The following is a 22501-nucleotide window of genomic DNA, read 5'->3' on the forward strand; positions in this document are numbered from 1 at the left end:
TGAACATTCTATTTAAGGAATTAGGGGGAAATGTCAGAATGAAACAAAATCAGTAGAAGTAATCTTTTGAAAAGTCCCATAAAACAGACAAATTACTGGCAAGGCTAGCCAAGACACAAAGAAAGTTCAAATGCATGATGTTTAGAATAAATGTAACAACAGATATAACAGCAGATGAAATAAATTTAAAATATGGTAGGATACTATGTACAACTTTATATTAGAACATTTAAGTAAAATGGACAGTTTTCTAGAACAATAAAAGGCCAAACTGATTCAACAAGAAGAAAGTCTGAATAGTTTGCTAACAGATGAGTATATGAAGTTTCATCATACTGTTTACTCTTCTGCATGTTTGGAGTTTAAAAATATTTAAAAATGTGCTTTCAAGACGTAATGCTTTCTCCTCTCCAGCAAGGACTACAAACTGCTCTGCACCTGTCTCATTCGTAAAATTGACCAACGGTGTCTGCACAGCCCACTGCACCAGCTTGAGAGCAGCTGTTTAGCAAATAGTCAACTGACACACAGGAAACGTCAAACATAAAGAAAAGGGTCCCAGATAGGCCTAGCCAGGGTCGGGATTAGGCGACCAAGGGCTGTAGAGAACCAAAGAAGCCACTTTCTACAGCTAGAACCCAACGCGCCTGCGTAGGGTAGAGGCTGGTCTTAGCCAGCTGGAGCCGGAAGTGCCGCTTCCCCGAGTCACGTGACCGGGGGCGGGGCGCGTGGGACGTGCTGCCGCGTAGTCTCAGCCTCTGTGGGCGGCGGCAGAGCATGTGTGCGCGGCTGTTGCTCGCCTGGGGCCCTCTCCCCAGCCTGAAGTTGAAGCCAGCGGCTGCGAGGACGCGGCAGCTGAGGCGGAGGGCCAGGGCAGCCAGAGACAGGCCGGGCGTCCCTCTCGGGGGCTGAAGAGCCCCGGCTACGTGGGCGCCATGCCCTCGCTGGCTGAACGAGTGCGGGGCAACGGGCGCATCGCTGCGGGGCTCCTGCTCAACTTGCTGGTGTCCATCTGCATCGTGTTCCTCAACAAATGGATCTATGTGCACTACGGCTTCCCCAACATGACCCTGACCCTGGTACACTTTGTGGTCACCTGGCTGGGCTTGTACATCTGCCAGAAGCTGGACATCTTTGCCCCCAAAAGTCTGCCGCCTTCCAAGCTCCTCCTCCTGGCCCTCAGCTTCTGTGGCTTCGTGGTCTTCACCAACCTCTCACTGCAGAGCAACACCATAGGCACCTATCAGCTGGCCAAGGCCATGACCACGCCGGTGATCATAGTCATCCAGACCCTCTGCTACAAGAAAACCTTCTCTACCAAAATACAGCTCACGCTGGTGAGTAGCTTCAGTTGGCAAGGCGCACCTCTTAGCAACTCACCTCCTGGACCGTCTTTCTCACCGGGAAATTTGAATGTGGAACGTTGTGCCACGCTCTTTCCCATCAGCTTGAAATCCACACATGTATCATCTGTGAGCATGTGAATTTAAGGCTTATTGGGGGAGGTGGAAAAAAGCCATCTTGGCACTCTGTTGGGCTTTAAGCCTAGAAGTGTGCTTGTGTGTTTTTAATAACTACGGTTTGATGGAAATCCTTAAATGTTGTGATCGGTAAGAAAAGAAAACTGTATTGGGTGGTGCAATTCAGTGTATCAGAATATCTGCAAAAGCTCACACCTCCCCCACGTATGTCAAACGTTCAAGGTTTAGCATAAGTTATAAGTCTCAGACTATGTCAGTAGCAACATACTGCAGAGGTTTCTGCATCTTCAAATAAAAGGAAATGGACTAAAATAATGTTAGCCCTTAATAACTTACAATATTTAAGATCTGAATGCTGTTTATATTTATGTTTACATGTTGTTTAGACACTAGTTTGGGGGTTCTTTTATTCCTGTGTGCCTGCGTGTGGTATTCATATCTTGCAAAGTGCAATGCCTTGACTCATTTACCCAAAATTTTATATAGAATTAAATGTGAACATAATGTAGAATTATTATATTTCACTCTGAGGAAACAGGATTAACAGTTTTTTTCAAATAGAAAAGAAGAAAAATGTATAGAGGTTCATTGTTTCCAAGTGATGTTTTTATGATAAACCTTGTCAGACACTGCGACAGGAATGCTCTTGAATTTAATCTGAACAACATTTACCTCTTTTTCTTTACAGATTCCCATAACTTTAGGTGTAATCCTAAATTCTTATTACGATGTGAAGTTTAATTTCCTTGGAATGGTGTTTGCTGCTCTTGGTGTTTTAGTTACATCTCTTTATCAAGTGGTTGGTAATTTTTTTTTTCTCTATGTGCCTTTTTAGCAGATTTCATAAATTTTGAAGCTGTATCCCAAGGTTTAGAAAATACAGTATAGAGACAATAGACTGTTGGGAAGAAAGCATAATTGCATAAATTGACTCAAGGTGAAGAGAAGAAAGGAGACAGAGAAACTTGGGTGTGTGATGCTCACCAAATACCTACCTACCTGTTTGTAAGTGTATAATACCCATGCTTAATAGTCTGAGTTTGGGGTGATGTTATATTATTTTCTTGGAAATCTTTACAAAATGAGTAGTATGACTTTTTACTTGAGGACTTAGTTCATTGGTTACATTTGCCATTTACTCTTTAAAAATTACAACATTATAGTGAAGGAGTAGTACACTTTCAAAACTGAATGGGAAAGGAAATTTTCATATTTATAAATCTTTACCTGAAAAAGTATGCTGCTGTTACAACTTGTATATTGGCTTTGAATAATTTGTCTATATCAATATTTTATAGCAATGGGTATTTCAATTGTACGAGCACAGTGCCTCGCCTATAGCAGGCGTCCATTAAAAATTTGTTCATAGATCTACTTCATTACCATAAAATCCAAACAAGGATGTTTTTTGTTTCTTATATAGTGAGGATAAAAATAACTTGGTGTAGGGTACAGTGAAACAGTATTTTCTCTATACTGAAAACCTTGGACTGGAAATTCTGGGTGTGCCTGCATGGGGAAATAAGAGTCAAAATGTGTAACCAATTTTACTTTTTTCTCAATCATCCAGTGGTTATAAACTAAGACATTCTTGTTGAGTGTTAGGATTAATAATAGAGCCTTAGCATCTATTTTTTTTTTTAATTTTATTGGGGAATATTGGGGAACAGTGTATCTCTCCAGGGCCCATTAGCTCCAAGTCGTTGTCCTTCAATCTAGTTGTGGAGGACGCAGCTCAGCTCCAAGTCCAGTTGCTGTTTTCGATCTTTGGTTGCAGGGGGCGCAGCCCACCGTCCCATGTGGGAATTGAACTGGCAGCCTTGTTGCCCATAGCTCCTGCTCTAACCAACTGAGCCATCCGCCACCCCAGCCTTAGCATCTTAAACTTTCTAATACTGATCATTTCAGAAACATTGTTATGTAAGAGTTCTGGGGTTGAATATTACAGCGGCAGAGAAGCAGTCTAAATAAGACACCAGTGGCATGAAAGGATGGAGCACCCACTCCGTCTTGTCACTTGGCCCCCAGATATCGTCTTTTTCTGCAGACAATAATCAGAGGAAGCTCAGTTTTGTGTGTTAAGAAAATTGTATTTGGGTGTACGTCAATGAGTTTAAATATTGTTACTAGATACAGTAAATGAACTTTCTTAATCTTTTTTGCTAAGTGAACTTTTTTGCCTGGTACGGATTAAGTATTTATTGAATAGTATAGCAAGAAATTTTACTTGTTGAACGTTAGAATTTACTGTACATAATTCATTATACATAATTTCAATTCAGAGTACTCAACTGCCCGTGCCGATATGACCATTTTTGTTCACACTAGTCTCAAAATTGCTGTAGATTGGAATCAAAGGATTCCATATCCCTCAGGTAGATATTTGAAATGCGATTGACCAAGGAATGACTGTAGACCAGCTAATGGGCAAAGTTCTCCATTATTAGTAAATGGTAAAAGTACTGTTACAGAATAGATATATTCCCAAAAAATTCATTTTAAAGACAGTTCGAGGTGGCCGGTTAAGCTCAGTTGGTTAGAGCGTAGTGCTAATAACACCAAGTTTGTTGGTTCGATCCCCGTATGGGCCACAGTGAGCTGCACCCTCCTTAAAAAAAAAAAAAGAAAGAAAGTTCTATTTTCCCATTGTATCCAGGTGTAATTTCTAAGTGATTTCTTCTTATACTGCTGTGGCATTAAAAGGAGTTAAAAGATGAGTGATCAGCTGTTAGCTTTAGTTGTAGAAACCCTGTTGACGCATTCATTCATTCAGCACACATTTCTTGTACTTTATGCTCAGCCTTGAGGATACAATGATGAAAAGCAGCTACAATCCAGATTGTAGAAAGAAACACAGGTAGACAGCTGATCACAAGCAGGATAGCTCAGGGTCTACAGAAAGTTCTGAGGTACACCAGGGAGGAAGTGGCAGTTCTACAAGAGGGTGGTGAGGTTAAGTGTTTATGGAAAACTTCATTTAAATTGAAGGACACTCATGAATTTGCTTTCTTTGCAATGATGTGAGAAAGTATGGAGCATTTGGAGGACTTGATTTATTTGCTGAGACGATTGTGGAAGAACAAGGCTTTGGGGTGAGTGAGACCCCATAGCAGAGTCTTATTGTCACACTAAGGACGTGTGCTCTTCATCCTGTGGCACCAGGGAAGGGGTGCAGGTAGGGGTGTGACTCGATCATTCTCCGTGTTTTAGAAAATTCACTCTAGTGGCAATGAAGACTGAACAAGAGAGGAAAGAAAGGGTGACAAGCTGAGCAGTTAGAAAGCTCTCGATGATGCAAGGGGAAGACAGGAAGGCCCTATACATGGACAGTGGCAGTGGGCGTGGAAAGGAGAAACAGATTCCAGAAACCTTTTGGAGAAAGAATTAGTAGGACCTGACTGAATGTGAGAGCCAGGAAAGTCAGGAGTCTGATCCTTGGAGGAGGTTCTATAAAGCATTGTGGCAACACAGGAGGAACTAATTTGGAGAAGTAATGAGCTTGATTTTAAACAAGTCTCTGCAGATTATCTAAGTGAAGACGGCCAGTAAATGTTGAAGGATGCTCAAGGAAAGAGGTCAGAGCTACAGATGTCAGTGGATAGTAAAAGAGATCAGAGGGGGTGAAAGAGGAAGGCCAGACATCTACCTTAAAAGTAGTAAGTGAAGGAAAAGGTGAGTGAGGCAACAGTGGAAACCAGAGGTCAAGTTCATCCGAGAGAAATTTGCAGGTTCTGCAGAGAGCTCCAGCAGGGGGAGTGTGGAGAGGAGTCCTCCAGATGTGGCCAATGGAGATGATGGTGCCCTTCCGGGGAGCAGTTTCCTCAGAAGGGTGATGGGCAGAAGCCAGGCTGCACTGCAGGAAGGGAAAGTAGAGGCCTTGAAAGTCACTGCCATTCCAGGTGGTGCTGCTAAAGGAACACAGGGGCAGGCATACACTTTTGCTCACTGCGGTGCCCCAGGAGCTGGCAACAGAAAAACCAGTTCTTTGTCCTTCATAGTCACAGAAGACTCTTAGTTACGGCTGGCAGGAGTATGTTTCAGATTTCCTGCTCTTCTATTTTTGTCTCAGTGAATTTCTATAGAGTTAGAGTATATGGAACAAGATACCCAGACCTACAGGAAAAAGAATTGTGTAGGAGCAGTTACTCAAAATCCTGGCTGTTTTTGCCAGATCTTATTCAAACAGTCCTGTCAAGCTTTCTTTAAACAGTCATATTTGTGAAGCATTTTGAGGACTGATGGGATTTGACACTTTGAGATATTGGTTCTAATGAATGATATAGTCATTTAGGGTTTCTGATCATCTAATTTCTTGAAGTGTATTGGTGCTGTAAAAAAGAAAATGCCTTCTACCATTGGTTGGGTTTTCTAAAGTGAAAGGAAAGGCTTCTCATACCTTTCTAGCCACACACTGTGGCAGCCACCCGGAATACCTGAGGTTCTCAGTCTCTAATTAGTCTGCCCTGCCCCCCAGTCTTCTTTTTGGGGGGGGCATTTTTAGACAGAAATGAAGTCTGACACTGCATCTGTATTCCTACTTACCTCCTAAATTTCCATTCCTGCCCTATTTTCCTAAGATCTCTGATGCTCGTGGGCCCCTGTATGCATTGACTTTCCTCGTTTACTAGGATCGGGAGGGAAGAGAGGATTTTTTCCCTCCTTCTTTATCATGGAGAAGAAAATATATGACTAGACGTAGAATTTATAAAGCTCCTTTCATCCAAGGTGCTTCAAGGACATTTTCAGATGCTTTTGATCTTTGAAATCTTGTAGAATGACTAGGCATTTCCTCTCCCCCCAGCCCTGTGCCCCCATTCCCATCTTTGTGGCTAGCGTTGCTTCTTTCCTTTATTGAGTAATGCTATTTTTTTTTTTCTGCCTAACGGGTTTTATCTCTGAATTTTCAGTGGGTAGGAGCCAAACAGCATGAGTTGCAAGTGAACTCAATGCAGCTGCTGTACTACCAGGCCCCGATGTCCTCTGCCATGTTGCTGGTCGCCGTGCCCTTCTTTGAACCATTGTTTGGAGAAGGAGGTCTGTTTGGTCCCTGGTCAGTTTCTGCTTTGGTGAGTTCTAATTGTTTTGGTGTCTAAGGAACAAGATAGTAATAATCCCTCCATTAGGAATGCAATTTTAATTTTCAGAGCACTGTCAGATCCATTCTCACATTTAATCTTCGTAATCACCCTTTACGGGAGGCAACGTGAGGATTGTTTCCTAGATGAAAAAACTGAGGCACAGAAAGGTTAAGGGACATGCCTAAGGTCAGACAGGTAGTCAGTGGTAAAACCAGGGCTAGAGTTCAGGTCTCCTGATACCTGGTTATTGCTCTGACCTTTGCAAGCTATAGCCCACAAATAATTTGGGCATCTGTTTTTATTTTTTTACAGTGAAAATATAGCCTTATTGATTTTGTTTTAATAATATAAATAGTACATGCTCATTGTATAGATTTTGAACATACATAAAAATATAAAGAACGTGAAGGTCTCCTAGAATCCTGCCAAACTTTATGATAAATTACCTTTACCATTTTGGCGATTATTTCATGGATCTCTTTTTTATATATCCAGACACACATATGCATTTGATTGTATGTGTGTATGTGTAATTTTACATACATGGAACCTTGTCGTATATGCTGTTTTTATCATATCTTTCCTTTCCCCAGCCCTCCTACCCTTACACACTTCAACATCTCATTACCCCATCCCTGCCCCTTGAAGGAAATCATGTCAACAGTCTAGTGTTTGTTCTTACATAGTTTTCTCCGTGGAGTATACACCCACATACCAACACACACATGCATGCACACACGCTTATATACATTGTACATATTGAAACCAAAGTAAACATTGGTTTCTTTTTACAAAAGTGGGATCGTATCACGTAATTTCCTGCATCTGACTTTTCTCAGTATCTCAGGAAAGTCTGAATTATCCCAGCTCGTTCTCTTCATTGTGTCTGTCATCGCTCCATCTCCGGTACTTGACCACTGTGCACAGTGAACATCCTTGTACGTGTGACCCCACGGACTGGTCCTTTTTTCTATGGAATAGAGTCCTAGGAGTGGAATTGCCAGATCAAAGGGGTATATACTTTGGGGACATTTTAAATTAGAAAATATAATCCCCCCACTTTGGGAAGGAACGTCTGCTTCCGTAACTTCCCATGACATGTCTTTTTGTTGGTGGTGTTAACTTAATCAAGCTTACGTAGCCCTTTCTTTGTTCTAGGCACCACTCTAAGCAGTTTGCAAATATTAACTTACTTAGTCCTGCTGGCAACTTTATTGTGTGGGTACTATTATTATCCCTATATGTACTGATGAGGAAACTGACAGGCCAAGAGTTAAGTAACTAACTTGAGATCTCACAACTAGTAAGCAGAGCTACAATCCATGCATTCCGGCTCCAGAGTCCATGTTTTTAACCAGCCCGCTATGCTGCCTCTGAGCAGATTGATAGTTGTTTCAAATTCGTATGCTTTGGCATATAATCCCTGGACCATCTGTCAAATGATATTTCCTCTTAATTTTACAAAAGCTCTAGCCATCTTGGTTATCTGGTTTTCATACCATTGCAGCATAAACACCTGAAATTAGAAAGGGAGAAGCTGTTTGTGATAGACCCTCTGACAGATTTGAAAAAGAGGAGAGCAGCAGAAAGGCTGTAAAAAGTCAAAGAAATAATGCACAGCCATCTGAGGCCATTTAATGAGGGAAAGTCATCTTGCTTCTTTAGTGTCCCTAGAGGGCATCATCGCCTCAAAATAGATCTTGAAGTTGTGTTTTCAACGATGTGTTAAGTCACCAGGAAATATGTATGTAACATTCTGTGAACTCAGGAAAATGAATAGTGATATATTTCTAGAAACAGTTTTTAAAATCTTTAAGGAGCAAGTTCCTTTTTAGTTGAAAATCTAACGGGCCTCACTTTTATAAAACAAATAAGGTATTATTCTTTTTACCTAAATAGGAGACAAAATGGTGTGTCCTACATATAAATTCACATAGTACCTGTCGTCTGTCTGCCTATTGATGAGATAGCTCATTTTCTTTCATTGCCTGAGCTAGAAATTGTGCATTGCACTCTCACTTCCATGTGGTTAAGAGGTAGCATAGCAGAGTGGGTTAAGAACAAGGACTCCAGAACCAGATTGCCTGGATTTAAATCTCAGCTCTGACACTTACTTGCTGTGTGATCTGAGGCAAATTTCTTTACCTCTCTGTGCTCTGTTTTCTTTTCTTTTCTTTCTTTCTTTCTTTCCTTCCTTCCTTCCTTCCTTCCTTCCTTCCTTCCTTCCTTCCTTCCTTCCTTCCTTCCTTCCTTCCTTTCTCTTTCTTTTTATGTTTTCTTTCTTTCTTTCTTCCTGTCTTTCTTTCTGTCTTTCTTTCTGTCTTTCTTTCTGTCTTTCTCTGTTTTCTCGTCTGTAAAAAGGGATAATATTTTGCCACCTCATGGGTGTTTGTGAGAAGCAAATGAATTAGTATATGTAAAACATTTAGAACAATTCTTGGTACTAATGAGTACTGTGTAAGTGTTAAGCTTGGTTATCATGACTTATTATGTCCTTAAGTGGTTTCTGAGCTCTGTGAGGACAAGAACGGATTGTGATCCTCGTAAGGCATGGCCTAGTTTTGTATTTATCCAATGAATGCGTATTGATTCAATTTAAATAAGAATAATATGAGCAAGTCAATAGAAAATATATCTTGAAGGATATATGCTGAAGTATTAACAGTGGTGGGTAGTTGGGATTATAAGAATTCCGTATATTCTTTTTGCTTGTCTTTAGTTTCTGATGTTTCTATAATGAACATATATAACTTTTATAATAAGAAATTATTACAAAATAATTTTTCTTCAGATGGATAAGAAAAATGAACCTGGAAATGCACATTCAGAGGCAGAATATTAATGGAGAATTTTCCTATGAGTTTTGTAGACAAAGTTACATTTCTGAATACTGTTCATTCTGCTCTTTTTCCCTGAATTCTTGTTGTCTTTCAAATTGATCTTGTTTTAAATCTTGCTCCTAATGTTTGATATTTGAGTTTTTAGAAATGTCTAATGAAATGTATTTTTACCTGATGATTCTAATGACTGAAACTGTTTTGGTTTGCTTGTAGCTTATGGTGCTGCTCTCTGGAGTAATAGCTTTCATGGTGAACTTATCGATTTATTGGATCATTGGGAACACTTCACCAGTCACGTATCCTTTTCCTAATCACTTACAAATGCGTAGTCTTGTATCGTTTCCAAAACTCCACCACATTCATTTCCTTGAGTCTCACACTTGCTATTGAATGGCCTAAACTGAATCGAGTGAGTTATCTTTAATATTTTACTATCTCATTCCACACTAGAGTCTGTAGAAATTTAAAGAAATATGAACTGAGAAAATGGGTTAGCTTTCATGAACATTTTTTAAATTTTCTTAATAGATGACCTTTCCCCTTGTCAAAATTAACATAGAGAACCATTCCTTGCGCATAGTGGCGTTAAATAAATATTTGTTGAGTGGATAATGGGATGGCTGCTTGGGTTGTCAATCAATTCTCAGTTATCCATAATAATAAAGTAGAGGTGTGGTTACCCAGATAACAAAAGATCATTTCAGACCTTTGAAATCGACAAGTGACCTCTGACTTTTTGAGTATGTTTTTGTACTTATTTGGATATGGGTGTGCCTCTTTTTCTCAATGTTACTTCAAGAAATGAAATCCTGCCTTGAAGGTCTGAATCCAACTCAACTGCCATTCTTAACGTTCTGCTTGTCACTGTGTTTCTCTGCTCATTTCACTCTGCTCCATTCTTAGGCAAAGGCAGAGAACGGATTTCCTTAAATCAGAGTTTAGTAACATTATATCAGAGTGTACTGATTTATATAAATGAGTGAACACTGAGATGTCATCAAAGCAAAAAAAGCAGCATATTTGCCAACTATCAAAAAATAACAGCAATAATATATTTTTTTAAAAAAACCAACACTTAATAAATGTTTATTTTGTGCCAGGCACTTTTTGAAACACCTTGTGTATATTAGGCATTTAATTCTCACAGCAGCTCTGTGAGGTAAAGTCTATCATTTTATTTTGCGGAGATGAAAATGAAGGTGCAGAAAGGTTAAATAACTGAAGGTCATGCAGCTAAGTGTGGTGCCCAGGTTTCAAACCATGCAGTCTGGTCCCAGACATCGTGCCTTATGCTGCCAAGTCAAGACATCCAAGTGTGCCCTGATTAAGAAGATTTGTTCATTCAACAAATATTTCTTGAACACGCACTGTAAACCCTTTATTGACTTGATATTTACATACTGAATAAATACTATATGTCAGGCACTGGAGATACAGTAATGAGCCAAATCGATAACAATCTTTGCTCTCACAGGCTTAAATTCTGGCGAGGAAGACAGACTATAAATAAGAAAAACAGAAAATATACATATGCAGTGTTAGAAAGTGTTAAGTGCCAAGGAGAAAAAGGAAAGCAGGAAAGAGGATATGAAATGCTGGACACAGAGTAAGTGCTCAGCTGTTGGTCAGCACGTCTGAGAGCTCAGGGTCACGTCTCAGCTGGAGATAGTCCAGAGAGAGCTCGTGGTGTGTAAATGTGGTTTAAAGCGGTGAGACGGGTTGAGATGACCAAGCAAACAAGGAGAAGAAGAGACGCCGAAAGATTGAGTCTTGGGTCACTTCAGTGTTTCGTTCAGAGAGATGAGGGGAGCCAGGCAGAAGAGGCAGGGAAGGAGCACTCGAGGCGGGAGGAAGGAGAGGGGTGTGGAAACCAAGCGAGGGGGGAAGGGTCGTAGTGTGGGATGCTGCTGAGTTGTGAGCGCTCTCCGCTCTGACTTGTCCCTACGAGAACTCTCGGGTCTCGTTCTTGTCACATATTCTCTCAGACAATGTTGGTTTGTTGTGTTTGAGAGGATATGTGTTAAGCACCTGGCAGATGTTTATTGTGCATCTTTACTGCTGCTGATAACTATTATCCTAGCTGACACGTGGTGCTCAGTGCCTGGTGGGTCATTCTGCTCGGTGGTACTCCTTCCCCTTCCCGCATTTCCCACCTAAACTTAAAGCGTACTGGATGTGCTCACCTTGAGTCAGCTCTCTGGTTGGACCTTCCACCTCTCGCCTCACTCGCCAAGGGAAGTTTATTAGAATTGGCACTCTAAAACATCATAAATTGCTGTATAAATTATTTTCTCTGTACCTTGCTTTGAATTCCTTTCTCAACCTGATAGCCCCTTTTCTCTTCTTTGGAGAGGTCAACAAGGATAGTTGAGGCTGTCTCCTGTCTCTGGTTAATTGCTAAAACCTACCTGTGGAAACTAGGATTGACCCAGCACCTCACTGAAGTTTCGGTTGTTTTTTAGGTGGGAGGCTGCTGTTTAGTTTCTGGTTCATGCAATTCTTTCCAGCCACAGGGAGCCATTACTCTGTGTGTGTGTGTGTGTGTGTGTGTGTGTGTGTGTGTGTGTGTGTGTAACATTTACCTTGTCACTCCTTTTTATCCTTATCCAAAAAACTCAGCTATAACATGTTCGGACACTTCAAGTTCTGCATTACTTTATTTGGAGGATATATATTATTTAAGGATCCATTGTCAGTGAATCAGGGTGTTGGCATGTTATGTACGTTATTTGGCATTCTCGCCTATACCCATTTTAAACTCGGTGAACAGGAAGGAAGTAAGAGTAAATTGGTACAACGTCCTTAATTGGGTTTTATGGAGAGAGGAAAGTCACCCCAAGAAGATTAAAAGATGTTAAGTGTGTAAGTTGCTTTCAAATAAGAAAAGAAATTACACCGCAAAGTTCATTGAATGGTAATTTACGAGAAGTTAACACAAAGGAAATAATATTCATAAATATGACTTTTTCTTTTAAAAAGAGTACACTGTTTCAAAAATGTAATCCTCTAAAACAGTGGTTCATGCTTTTTTTCAAAGATGATTATATGAAGTCAATAGGATGGTTTGATTATACCAAACGAAGTACGTGAAATTAAAGTTCTATAATAGTTATAAAGGACTTCACTGAACTACAAGTATGTCGTGGTTTTTAAATATTCAACTCTTCCGAGGAAGGAAACATAGGACTCCTCTACTTGCTCGTAGGTGGTCCCCAATGTGAACTCTGTTATAGTTTTGGCCAAAGTGTTCCAGTCAGAATGTAAATCTAGCATTCCTATTTTAGTTGGTATAGTATAATTTCCTTATTTCATTTATGGAAATGAAATGTAATTTATAGAAAGCATAGTATAGTAAAGAAGACCATAAGACAAAATCCAATTCCAATAGTACCGTTTTTCTAGTAGAAAATTGATGTAAGAAGTTATACGTTATCCAAAAACCTTCAGTTTCTATAGGTACTCTCTTGTTTTTGAGCTCTCAGTGAACTCTTGAAATTACACGTGAAGTTGAAAAAACAATATCCTCGTAGCTCCATATTTAAATGGCCCAACAAAAGACTATAGATGGAATTGAACAGGTTTTGTATTATCTTGGTAAGTGTTCTCCTGGCCTCTGAGCCTTTCATGTTGGTAATCTTAATTCCACTTTCCTACGCCACACATTTGAGGTGTGTGGAGCTTTGGCATTGAGGATTTGGAGTGAGCTGTGTCCAGCCTTTCTGAGGTGGCTGAGGAAAATTCTTACGCAACAAGTCAGGCTAAATGTTATCCAAACACTAAGCAGAGACTTACTGAAAATGTTAGGAAAGATTTGAAAGAGAAGTAGAAAAATGGTCAATATTAAACTAGTTCCATGAGTTTTTAAAGGAATAATTTTTTTAGCTTAGGGTATAGGGGAAATTCATGATTTCCACTTAAGGAAATATATAGTGCCGCATATTTAATTGCAAAAATGTATTTCTGCCTTTCAGCGTCTTGACATTAAAGCATCAAAAGTATTTGTTGATAACCTCACACAATAAATTGACTGAGACAGATAAACCCTCTTGTAATAAATAATTCTTTTTAAATAAATGTTATTTATAAACTTTAAATGAGAAAACAACTCTTAAGAGGACAAAGAGCTACATGTATAAAATACATCTTTTAGGATTTTTTTTCCTGAACCTGTTTAAAATGAAAGCCTTGTGGAAAATATATTTTGACAGAATTTCAATGTATCAGTCAGTCTGTTGTGTGATTAGTATGTGTGATTTTCTGATTTTGTTTTAAATATTCTTTGGTTTTTCTCAGTTTCCAAGGATATATTTTATTGTGCTAAGAAGTACAAAACAATTTGTCTTACCAAGTGAGCCTCAGGCATTGTTTAACTAATAATGCCCTCTGTGTATGTTTAAATTAACATATAATTATTTCCCAAAAGCTGGAGAAAAGTATTTCAGCACAGGGAGGATTATGTGACTTCCGTGCACTAACAGCTGAGTTGATTTGTGCCATGTACAATTTCTTTTTAACTGTAAATACAACTTGGGGAGGTTTATAATAAATGTTGGGGGAGGGCTATTATAAACGACTGATGTCAATGCATTGAGAAGGTTGGAGAAAGATAGGGTGGGAGTACAGATATATAAGTGAATAAAATATGTACCACTGGAACTAGAGGCCGATAAAAACTTCTTGCCCTGAAGACGATCTTCCCATTGAAAAGGAAAGTCCTGTGGGGGAAAAAATGTCCCAGCTGACCAGGCCAGCCACAGAGACAGACCGGAAACACGGTGCTGTGGAAGAACGCACACTGTCCTTCTGTTAACAGATGTAACTGCACTTTTTTTTTGTATCCTACGTTAAATGACTGAACTTCAGTTTTTACCTGTTACAAATAAAGAGAACCTGATGCTTTTACTTTCGTGTTGCATGTTAGAGCTAGTGGGAGAACGAGAGCATCTCTGTGTATGTGCCCTGGTAATGCTGTCCTGTCCAGTTCCCAAATAGGAAAATCCTCTCCTCCCTTTTAAAAATAACTTAAAGGACAAATCTTTCTCTGTGAAATGAAGTAAGCTTTCTCCTGTTTCAGTTTTTAAAATACTTTTTAAACCTTGCTATATTTAAATCATTCGTTGTCATCTTTTTTTTTTTTTTAATTTATTTAAAAGCAGCAGCATTCATCCAGCATTCCACAGGAGTTCCATCAGTAAATAGTTGTTGGGTGAATGAAGTATGCAGAATGGCCAAAGGTGAAACTCGGATTTAAAAAATGGAGACCAGATTTATTAGACATGTTGTGTTCTGCATTTCTGTTCCCAAACTTGAACTGGGTTAAACTTGTTAACATCAGACAGTGAAAATTCCATTCACTCGACAAAGTTTTATTGAATGTATATTATGTGCCAGGTACTGTGCAAGGCACTGCAAAGGCAATCCTTTCATGTAAAGCAAGTCCTATGTTCCCAAGAGACAATTGTCTAGCAGAAAAGATAGGCATTAATTAAATAAAAACAAAGTGAGTTTATTCTTCTAAAAGGAACATGGTTCTCTGGAGCCTTTCACCAAAGAATCTGGCCCAGGATTGGCTTTCAGTGATGGTGTCCATGAGGAAAGGATGGCTGAGCTGAAATCTGATGAATACGTAGAAGTGGGCTAAGGAAAGGAAAGGGATTGCATTTCTGGTAAAAGGGAACAGCACAAAGGCCCATTGGTTGGAGGAATTATGATGAGTGTAAAGAACTGCAAAAAGGATGGAGTACAGCAGAGTGGGGGGATAGGGTGTGGTATGAGCCTGGGAAGGCTCATAGGTTATCTGGTTATTTGGTAGGCTACGTTAGAAGTCTGGTAAGCAAAAGGGAGTCTTCTGAGCATTGTCACAGTGAACCCCTTTGCTTTGAAACAAATGAAGAAAAACCAGAGAGATGCCATGAGACCAATTGGGAGATTACTGTATTGAGATGTGATAATTGGAAAGGTGGTGGTGGTGAGATGCTAGAAGTGAATAGAGTCAAGAAGATTTAATACATGGAGTCAGCGGCCTTGAGAGGGATTGGAAATGAAGGGCCTGGGAAGGGGTGGAGTCAACAATCACGTGTCTGGTTTGCACAATTTGATGGAGAAGGGTGCCGTGCTCTGAGGAAACACAAGAAGAGAAGGGGAGGGAGGAGGAAGAGTATGAGTTTACACATAGCCATCTGGATTTTGAGGCTTCTTTGAGATATCCAATTCAAGATGTTAATCAAATCAGATATACAGGTCTAGGAGTTAGGACATTTTTGAGTTGGAGTGGAGCTAAAACGGGGGGAGTTACTGGAGTACACCTGATAAGCATGAAAACACCAGGATGAGCTTGCCCTAGAAGACCATACAGAGCAAAAAACAATCTACAACTGATCCTTGAACTCCAGCATATACTGGTAGAGGAAGATAATTCTGCAAAGGAAACTGAGAAGGAAGAGAAAGCGGTAGGTGGAAAATGAGGATGATGATATAATGGGAGCAAAGGTGGATGAACGTGACATATTCCTGAGAGGTCAAGCTAGACATGGACAGAAAAATAGCCATTGTATTGACAGTTTATTGTTGACCTTAGTAAGACTTTCAGTGGAATAGTGGAGGCAAAAAGCAAATTGGAGTGGACTGAGTCGTCGGTGTGTGAGAGGTAAAGATACGGAATCCAAGAGTATAGAAAATTCCATTGCTATTGCAACATGCAGTATTACAAGCAATATTGAATGTTGCTTGACATGAACTGGGTGTATTTTGTGTGTGAGTCTAAGACTGATTGTAATTTATCATTACAAAAAATTGTAAATCACGAGAAATCCTTTGTACTTCTAGAAGAAGTGCACATGTTTCTGTAACAGGGATGAGCTTTCACTCTGAAAAGAAGTTTTATGTTTGACTCCTAAATGTATTCTTGTCATATGCGTTGCTATTAATAAAATCAACAGTTACTTTTGCCAACTGTAGCATATTTTGGAAAAACAATTTTGCAAGCACACTAAGGGCTGATCCAGTCATGCATTTTCTTGTATCTAGTATTGCTACAGATAAAAAGAAAAACCTGCCGAGAAAAGGTCATTGTCAGTCTGAGAGCTAGTATGGTGCAGTGGGACAGGGTAGCCTGGACGTCAGGATCGCGGCTTCTGGTCCAGAGTTTGCCATTTACTAGCATAGCCTAGGGCAAGTTGATTGACATTTAGTTCTCAGTTTCTTCATCTATAAAATGAGAACTTGGATCCAAATGATTTCCAAGGTGCTCTCCAGCTATAAAATCCCGTTTCTGCTTTCTCAGTTTAAAATTGTGATTTCTCATTTGTTTATATTGAGAGCAGATTTGATTAATGAGAAAGAACTTATTTGTTTCACCCTTACAAGAACTGTTTGTTTGTTCATGTGCATTTGTTTACTCATGAATTCTGTTTTCATGTGCATTTCTTTCTGTTTTTTTTTAATGTAGAAAAGCAATTTATTCCATTATAAGCACTTACACAGTTAGTCATGGAGAGTAACAGGCCTGCTGGTGAAACAAGTCACCCAAGATAGAGATGATATCAATCTAGTGATCAAGGACTAACTCCTAAAAGAAAAAAGAAAAAAAGAAAAGAAAAACTCTTATCCAGAATGAATTTGACTTTAAAAATAAATACAAGCTATCAATTAATCATCTCAACTTAACTGGACAGTCTACCTGTGGTATACCTGTCAGGTAAAAACATGCATCTTTACAAGTTGTTGGTCCCAAGTTCTTTTAAAAAACCATTTCATAGAAAGAAAAGAAATAATATAAAAACAGCTCAAGAAATGCAGTAAAAAGCATATGGGGAAAGAGAAGCATGTAGTTTTAACTGTAGAAACTGAGAGAAGACTGGTCTACATAGGAAAATGTGCATCCTGGAAAGTCAGGTGTGAAATTTTAAGAGTAGGAATTTATATGACTTAAGTCTCCCCTATTTCCTGAATAACAGTGATATCTTGCAGTACTTGTACTTCATGGTACTTACAGTACCTACTTCATTCTATTCCTTACTTCTAGCCTTTACTTAAATTTTAAGTCTGAAAAACTGAGGGATATAGCATAAAAATAAAATAACCATACACAATATTCCATTTTCAGTGGTTACTTTAGACATTTGTTACTAGAAAATTTCTGAAGAAAATTTGTAAGTCGGTAGCTTTGCTGAATCAAGTCTCCCAGTTAATATTTATAAAACACCCTCAATTTGGTCTAATAGTATTGTTGATGGTACCTATTACAGCGGGGTAGCTGAACAAATTCTGTGTCTCAAAACCAGTGTTAAATCAACCTCAGGGTTAGAGGGAGAAAAGGGGAGTCTAAAATTACAAGAAACATGTATCTAAGACCCTTGTCCTTCTGGATCCATGCTTCCTTGGGAGTCTTCATCATTATAAATGTTCTCTGCCATTTGCCACACTTGCATGAATTTGTCTTCTGATACAAAAATCAGATATCCTGGCAGTTTGACCACCACAAATAAACAACTACAGTGACCCAGCTTCTGCATCTTCCAGGGATTATTCCTCTGCAATTTTACTTAAATCCCAGCCATTCAATCTATGATCCGTACCACTGGAAGCCAAAATAGTCTCATTGTGAGGTGACCACTGAACCTGATTTCTTCTTTATGTGATTCAAAGGAATGCAACTTAACCTTCAGATTTCTCAGATCCCACAAGGCTGAACCAAATCCTATCAGCTGATCCTGCAACAAGAATGAACTAACTCTAAGGACTGAAAGAAAGGACTTAGGGGAGCCGGCAGGTGGCAGCAGGCCTCCAGGTGTCCTGAATTTTTGCAGAGCTACCCTAGGCCTGGTACTGGTGACAGACATATTTGGTTCACAGCGTGGCCTCTCCCACACACCTCTAGGTCCAGCATCGGCAGTGACCAACCTTAGATCACTTTGTAGCTCCTCCAAGGTACTCCCCAGCCAGTCACAAGCAGTGGGTGACCTGGGCCTTCACTGGAGTCCCTCTCAAGAGGCCCCAGAACCAACATACCTAGAGGCTGGCTTCAGACACAGCATAGCACCACCCAATTAGCCTCACAAGTGGCACACACAAAGAGCACCCTGGGGCAAATCATGCTCCATGGGGTAAGCCACCTGCACAGCAGCCTATAAGCTATGGATGTGGACAAACCCCACAGCCAATCAGCCTGAGGGTCATTCTCCCCTGCTGATGTGCCAATAGTAATCAAGGCTCAACTATAACAAAAGGGCACACACAACCCACACAAGAAACACTGCTGGAGCACCCAGAGCAGGTGACCAGGCAGACTGTGTCACAGGGCCCCACAGGGCACCTACTACATAAGACCACCCAGCCAAGACTGGGAGACATAGAAGATCTACATAATACATAGAAACAAACACAGAGAGGCAGCCAAAATGAGGAAACAAATATGTCCCAAATGAAGGAACAGGAGAAAACTCCAGAAAAAGAACTAAACAAAATGGATGCAAGAAACCTACCAGATACAGAGTTCAAAACAATGGTTATAAGGATGCTCAAGGAACTTAGTGAGAACTTCAAAACAATCAAACAAAACAGAAACAAACTCATAGATACAGAAAACATTTTGATGGTTGCCAAATGGGAGGAGGGCTTGGGGTATGTGTTAAAAAAGAGGAAGGATTAAGAAGTACAAATTAGTTATTACAAAGTAGTCATGGAGATGTAGGGTATAGCATAAGGGATATAGTCAATAATATTGTAATAACTATGTATGGTGTCAAATGGGTACTAGACTTATTGGGGTGATGGATGGAAGGGGGCTGGGGAAGGATGAAAAAGGTGAAGGGATTAAGTACAAATTGATAGTTACAAAATAGTCATGGGGATGTAAAGTAAAGCATAGGGAATATAGTCAATACTATGCAATAACTGTATAGTACCAGGTGGGTACTAGGCTAGTCAGGGGGATCACTTCCTGAATTATATAAATGTCTAATAATTTTGCTGTACACCTGAAATTAATATCAAATAATATTGAATGTCAAAAAAGTAAAATAAAATTCAAAAAAAAATTTTACGAGGAAAAAAAGAAAGAAAGAAAAAAGAAAGGCAGTTCATTTCAGCAGTATGAGCATCAACTGACTGGCTTGGTTTGGCAGTATTGTTTGAACGAATATCCCAGATAAGTTTCTGATCATCAGTAACTGACCCAGAGACTCATGGAGCAGATGCCAAGAAACATCTACTATTTCTGTATGCCCTGTAAAGATGGTCTTCACATCTACAACTTTTCTTTCCTTTAGAAGAGCAGCGATGTCCCATAGGCAGATGGTGTGGTCATCTGAAGCACTAAGTACCCACTGAGATTTGGGTTCTGTCTACGGCCATACCACCCTGAATGCGCCCGATCTCATCTGATTTCGGAATCTAGGCAGAGTCGGGCCTGGTTAGTACTTGGATGGGAGATTTGGGTTCCAAGGAAGCCCATAGCCTTCCTTCTGATGTCCACGGAGATGCAAGTCTCAGTTGCACTGTCCAGAAGGATCTGGTTTCAAAGGATGTTTTGTATAGTCAAAAACAAGAACATCATTGGATGGAGTCTTTGTTGCAATGACGCAAGGGTTCTGGGGCACATAATGTGCCCTGTTTACTTCCTCTTTGTGGTTGTTCTTGGTTTCTATTTCAATTTTTCCACTAATAGAGCCAAAACCTCCAGATTCTCCTTTCTCACTGTCGTAGTGTGAGGCGTCAAACTGAGCATCCTCGTTAGGGAGCTGCACACTGGCTATCACAACGTGGTTTTGTTCATCCAATATGTGTGTCCCCAGGACAAGTCAATGAATGCTGAGATGTTTCCCTTCTAGTATGGTTACATCTGGAAGCCCTGCGCAGTTAGGCTGGGCCACACCAGACCATGGGCCATCACCAAATTGTAAAGAAAAGTGGTGTTCTTTTTCCATATTTTGTACTCTTTGTTGGTCACACGTTTTTCTACTGCATCACCAAAGCCTGCTTCTTTATTGGCCATGGTGGGCAGGCAAGCCAGGGACATCCTGGGGTTGAGCATTGCAGGGATGCTGCAGCTCATTTGTATTTCTTTACCCGTGGAAGCATAATGAGAACATTAAATAATTTATTGTCATATTTGTTATATTAGAAGACATGATTTGATTCATTTCATTTCTCAAAGCTGCTTCATACATCATATGAAATCATTGGGAGCTGAATTATTGATAATTCCATTAATTATTTATGGCTATTTGCGGGATATTTTTTGCTGTGCTTTTTTAATTTGGAAAACAGCACATCACCCAAACCATAGTGTGGACGGAAAGGGGGCCCTGACAAGCTCAGGAGATTGAAAATAACCACATGGTATGGCATGAACGTAAAAATTCCTAACTAAAAGCAGGTCATGGCCCGTAGTCACATCCTTGGCCTGTAGCTTCCTTGACAAAGGTCAATCTTTACCTTAAGTGAGCCTGTCTATTAGTCTGTTTGCATCTAAGATAACACGCCCTTGGAATATCAGAGTAATTTCTTTTTTCTAGTCCAGAGCAGGAAGCTACAGAATCTCACATTATTATTCTTGTTCCCTGATTACCATCTGTATGTGCTGTAAAAAGTGAACTACTAATTATCCTGTACCCACCTATGTAAAAGTCTCTCCAATTTACTTTTATCCAATCCCAGACACTTCCCCACTTTGCTTTCTCCCATCCCCTTAATCTACCACCAATGGATTTCGGGTAACCCTCCTCGTTTGATTCTACATATAAAATAAGCTGCAAACTGCCATTTTGTGGAGCATTTTCTCAATCTGTTGAGATTTTGCTTCCCGGAAATTGTCAGTCAGTTTGGCTCAAATAAACTCTTACAAGCTATCCCGTAGGCTGGATGTTTCTTCATCAACAATAGTAATTCACATTTTTCTATTTAACTAAAAATATCTCATAAACACTATGTGTGCCACAAGAATAAGCTTGCATATTTATTTAACCAGCCAGGGCTATACACTTTTTAAAGTCAGGGGGATCATTACTTTAAGAGCAGTATTAGGTTCATATGCATTTCTAAATTTTGAATTTTTTTGTTATCCATAAGAGATTATTTTTTCTTTTAAAATCAAATGATCTGTATCAACCAAATGTCATTTTCCTTTTCCTGTTTGTTCTTACACTCCCAAATAAGTCAGTTTCCTGTTTTCTCAATTTAAAATTAGATCTGGCCGTTTAGTGCAGGAGAGTGGTGGGTGGGCCTTAGGCCAGGAGTTGGGAAGTCTCAAAACAAATTAGTCGGTTGAAATCTCCTGGGATCTCTAAAACTGAGATTGACTACAGGAATTATCTGGCTCTCCGGGTCTTTCTCTGCCTGGAGTTTGGAAACAAGACTAACCTCTTTGCACTGAAGTTCTTAGAGAATTATGGAGTAACTCATTGGCCATATTTGGTAGTATAGAATGGTATATATAATTTACCAAAAAGTTATACAGGGGAAAAAAAGACAGCAACACTGTGGAAGACACAGTTGGTTTTCTAACCAAACATCCATTCCTATTTTTTGTTCACCTCCACTCTAGAGGCACGAAAAGCTAAATTCTCTCTTTTTTTTTTTTTTTTTTAAAGATTTTATTAGGGAAGAAGAACAAGACTTTATTGGGGAACAGTGTGTACTTCCAGGACATTTTTCCCAAGTCAAGTTGTTGTCCTTTCAATCTTAGTTGTGGAGGGTACCATTCAGCTTCAAGTTGTTGTCCTTTCAGTATTAGTTGTGGAGGGCGCAGCTCAGCTCCAGGTCCAGTTGCCGTTGCTAGTTGCAGGGGGCACAGCCCACCATCCCTTGCGGGACTCGAGGAATTGAACTGGCAACCTTATGGTTGAGAGGATGAGCTCCAACCAACTGAGCCATCTGGGAGCTTAGCGGCAGCTCAGCTCAAGGTGCCGTGTTCAATCTTAGTTGCAGGGGGCGCTGCCCACCATCCCTTGCGGGACTCGAGGAGTTCAACTGGCAACCTTGTGGTTGAGAGCCCACTGGCCCATGTGGGAATCGAACTGGCAGCCTTTGGAGTTAGGAGCACGGGGCTCTAACCGCCTGAGCCACCAGGCCGGCCCTAAATTCTTTTTTTCACTATGTTGCT

The 22501-nt window shown here is 40.0% G+C and overlaps 1 protein-coding gene and 1 pseudogene across 1 annotated transcript; one reads left to right on the forward strand and one right to left on the reverse strand.

Moving 5' to 3' along the window:
• Positions 1-719: 719 nt before the first annotated feature.
• SLC35E3 (solute carrier family 35 member E3) lies at positions 720-14301 on the forward strand. The gene is made up of 5 exons (XM_033118159.1): positions 720-1337; positions 2170-2280; positions 6389-6547; positions 9613-9695; positions 12019-14301. Exons 1-5 carry the CDS (start codon positions 936-938, stop codon positions 12203-12205), a joined length of 942 nt encoding a protein of 313 aa, XP_032974050.1. The 5' UTR covers positions 720-935; the 3' UTR covers positions 12206-14301.
• A 3443-nt stretch (positions 14302-17744) lies between these two features.
• LOC117029108 (histone-binding protein RBBP4-like) lies at positions 17745-20392 on the reverse strand (annotated as a pseudogene).
• Positions 20393-22501: the final 2109 nt, after the last annotated feature.

Source organism: Rhinolophus ferrumequinum, chromosome 10 (genome assembly GCF_004115265.2).
Source record: "Rhinolophus ferrumequinum isolate MPI-CBG mRhiFer1 chromosome 10, mRhiFer1_v1.p, whole genome shotgun sequence".
NCBI lineage: Eukaryota > Metazoa > Chordata > Mammalia > Chiroptera > Rhinolophidae > Rhinolophus > Rhinolophus ferrumequinum.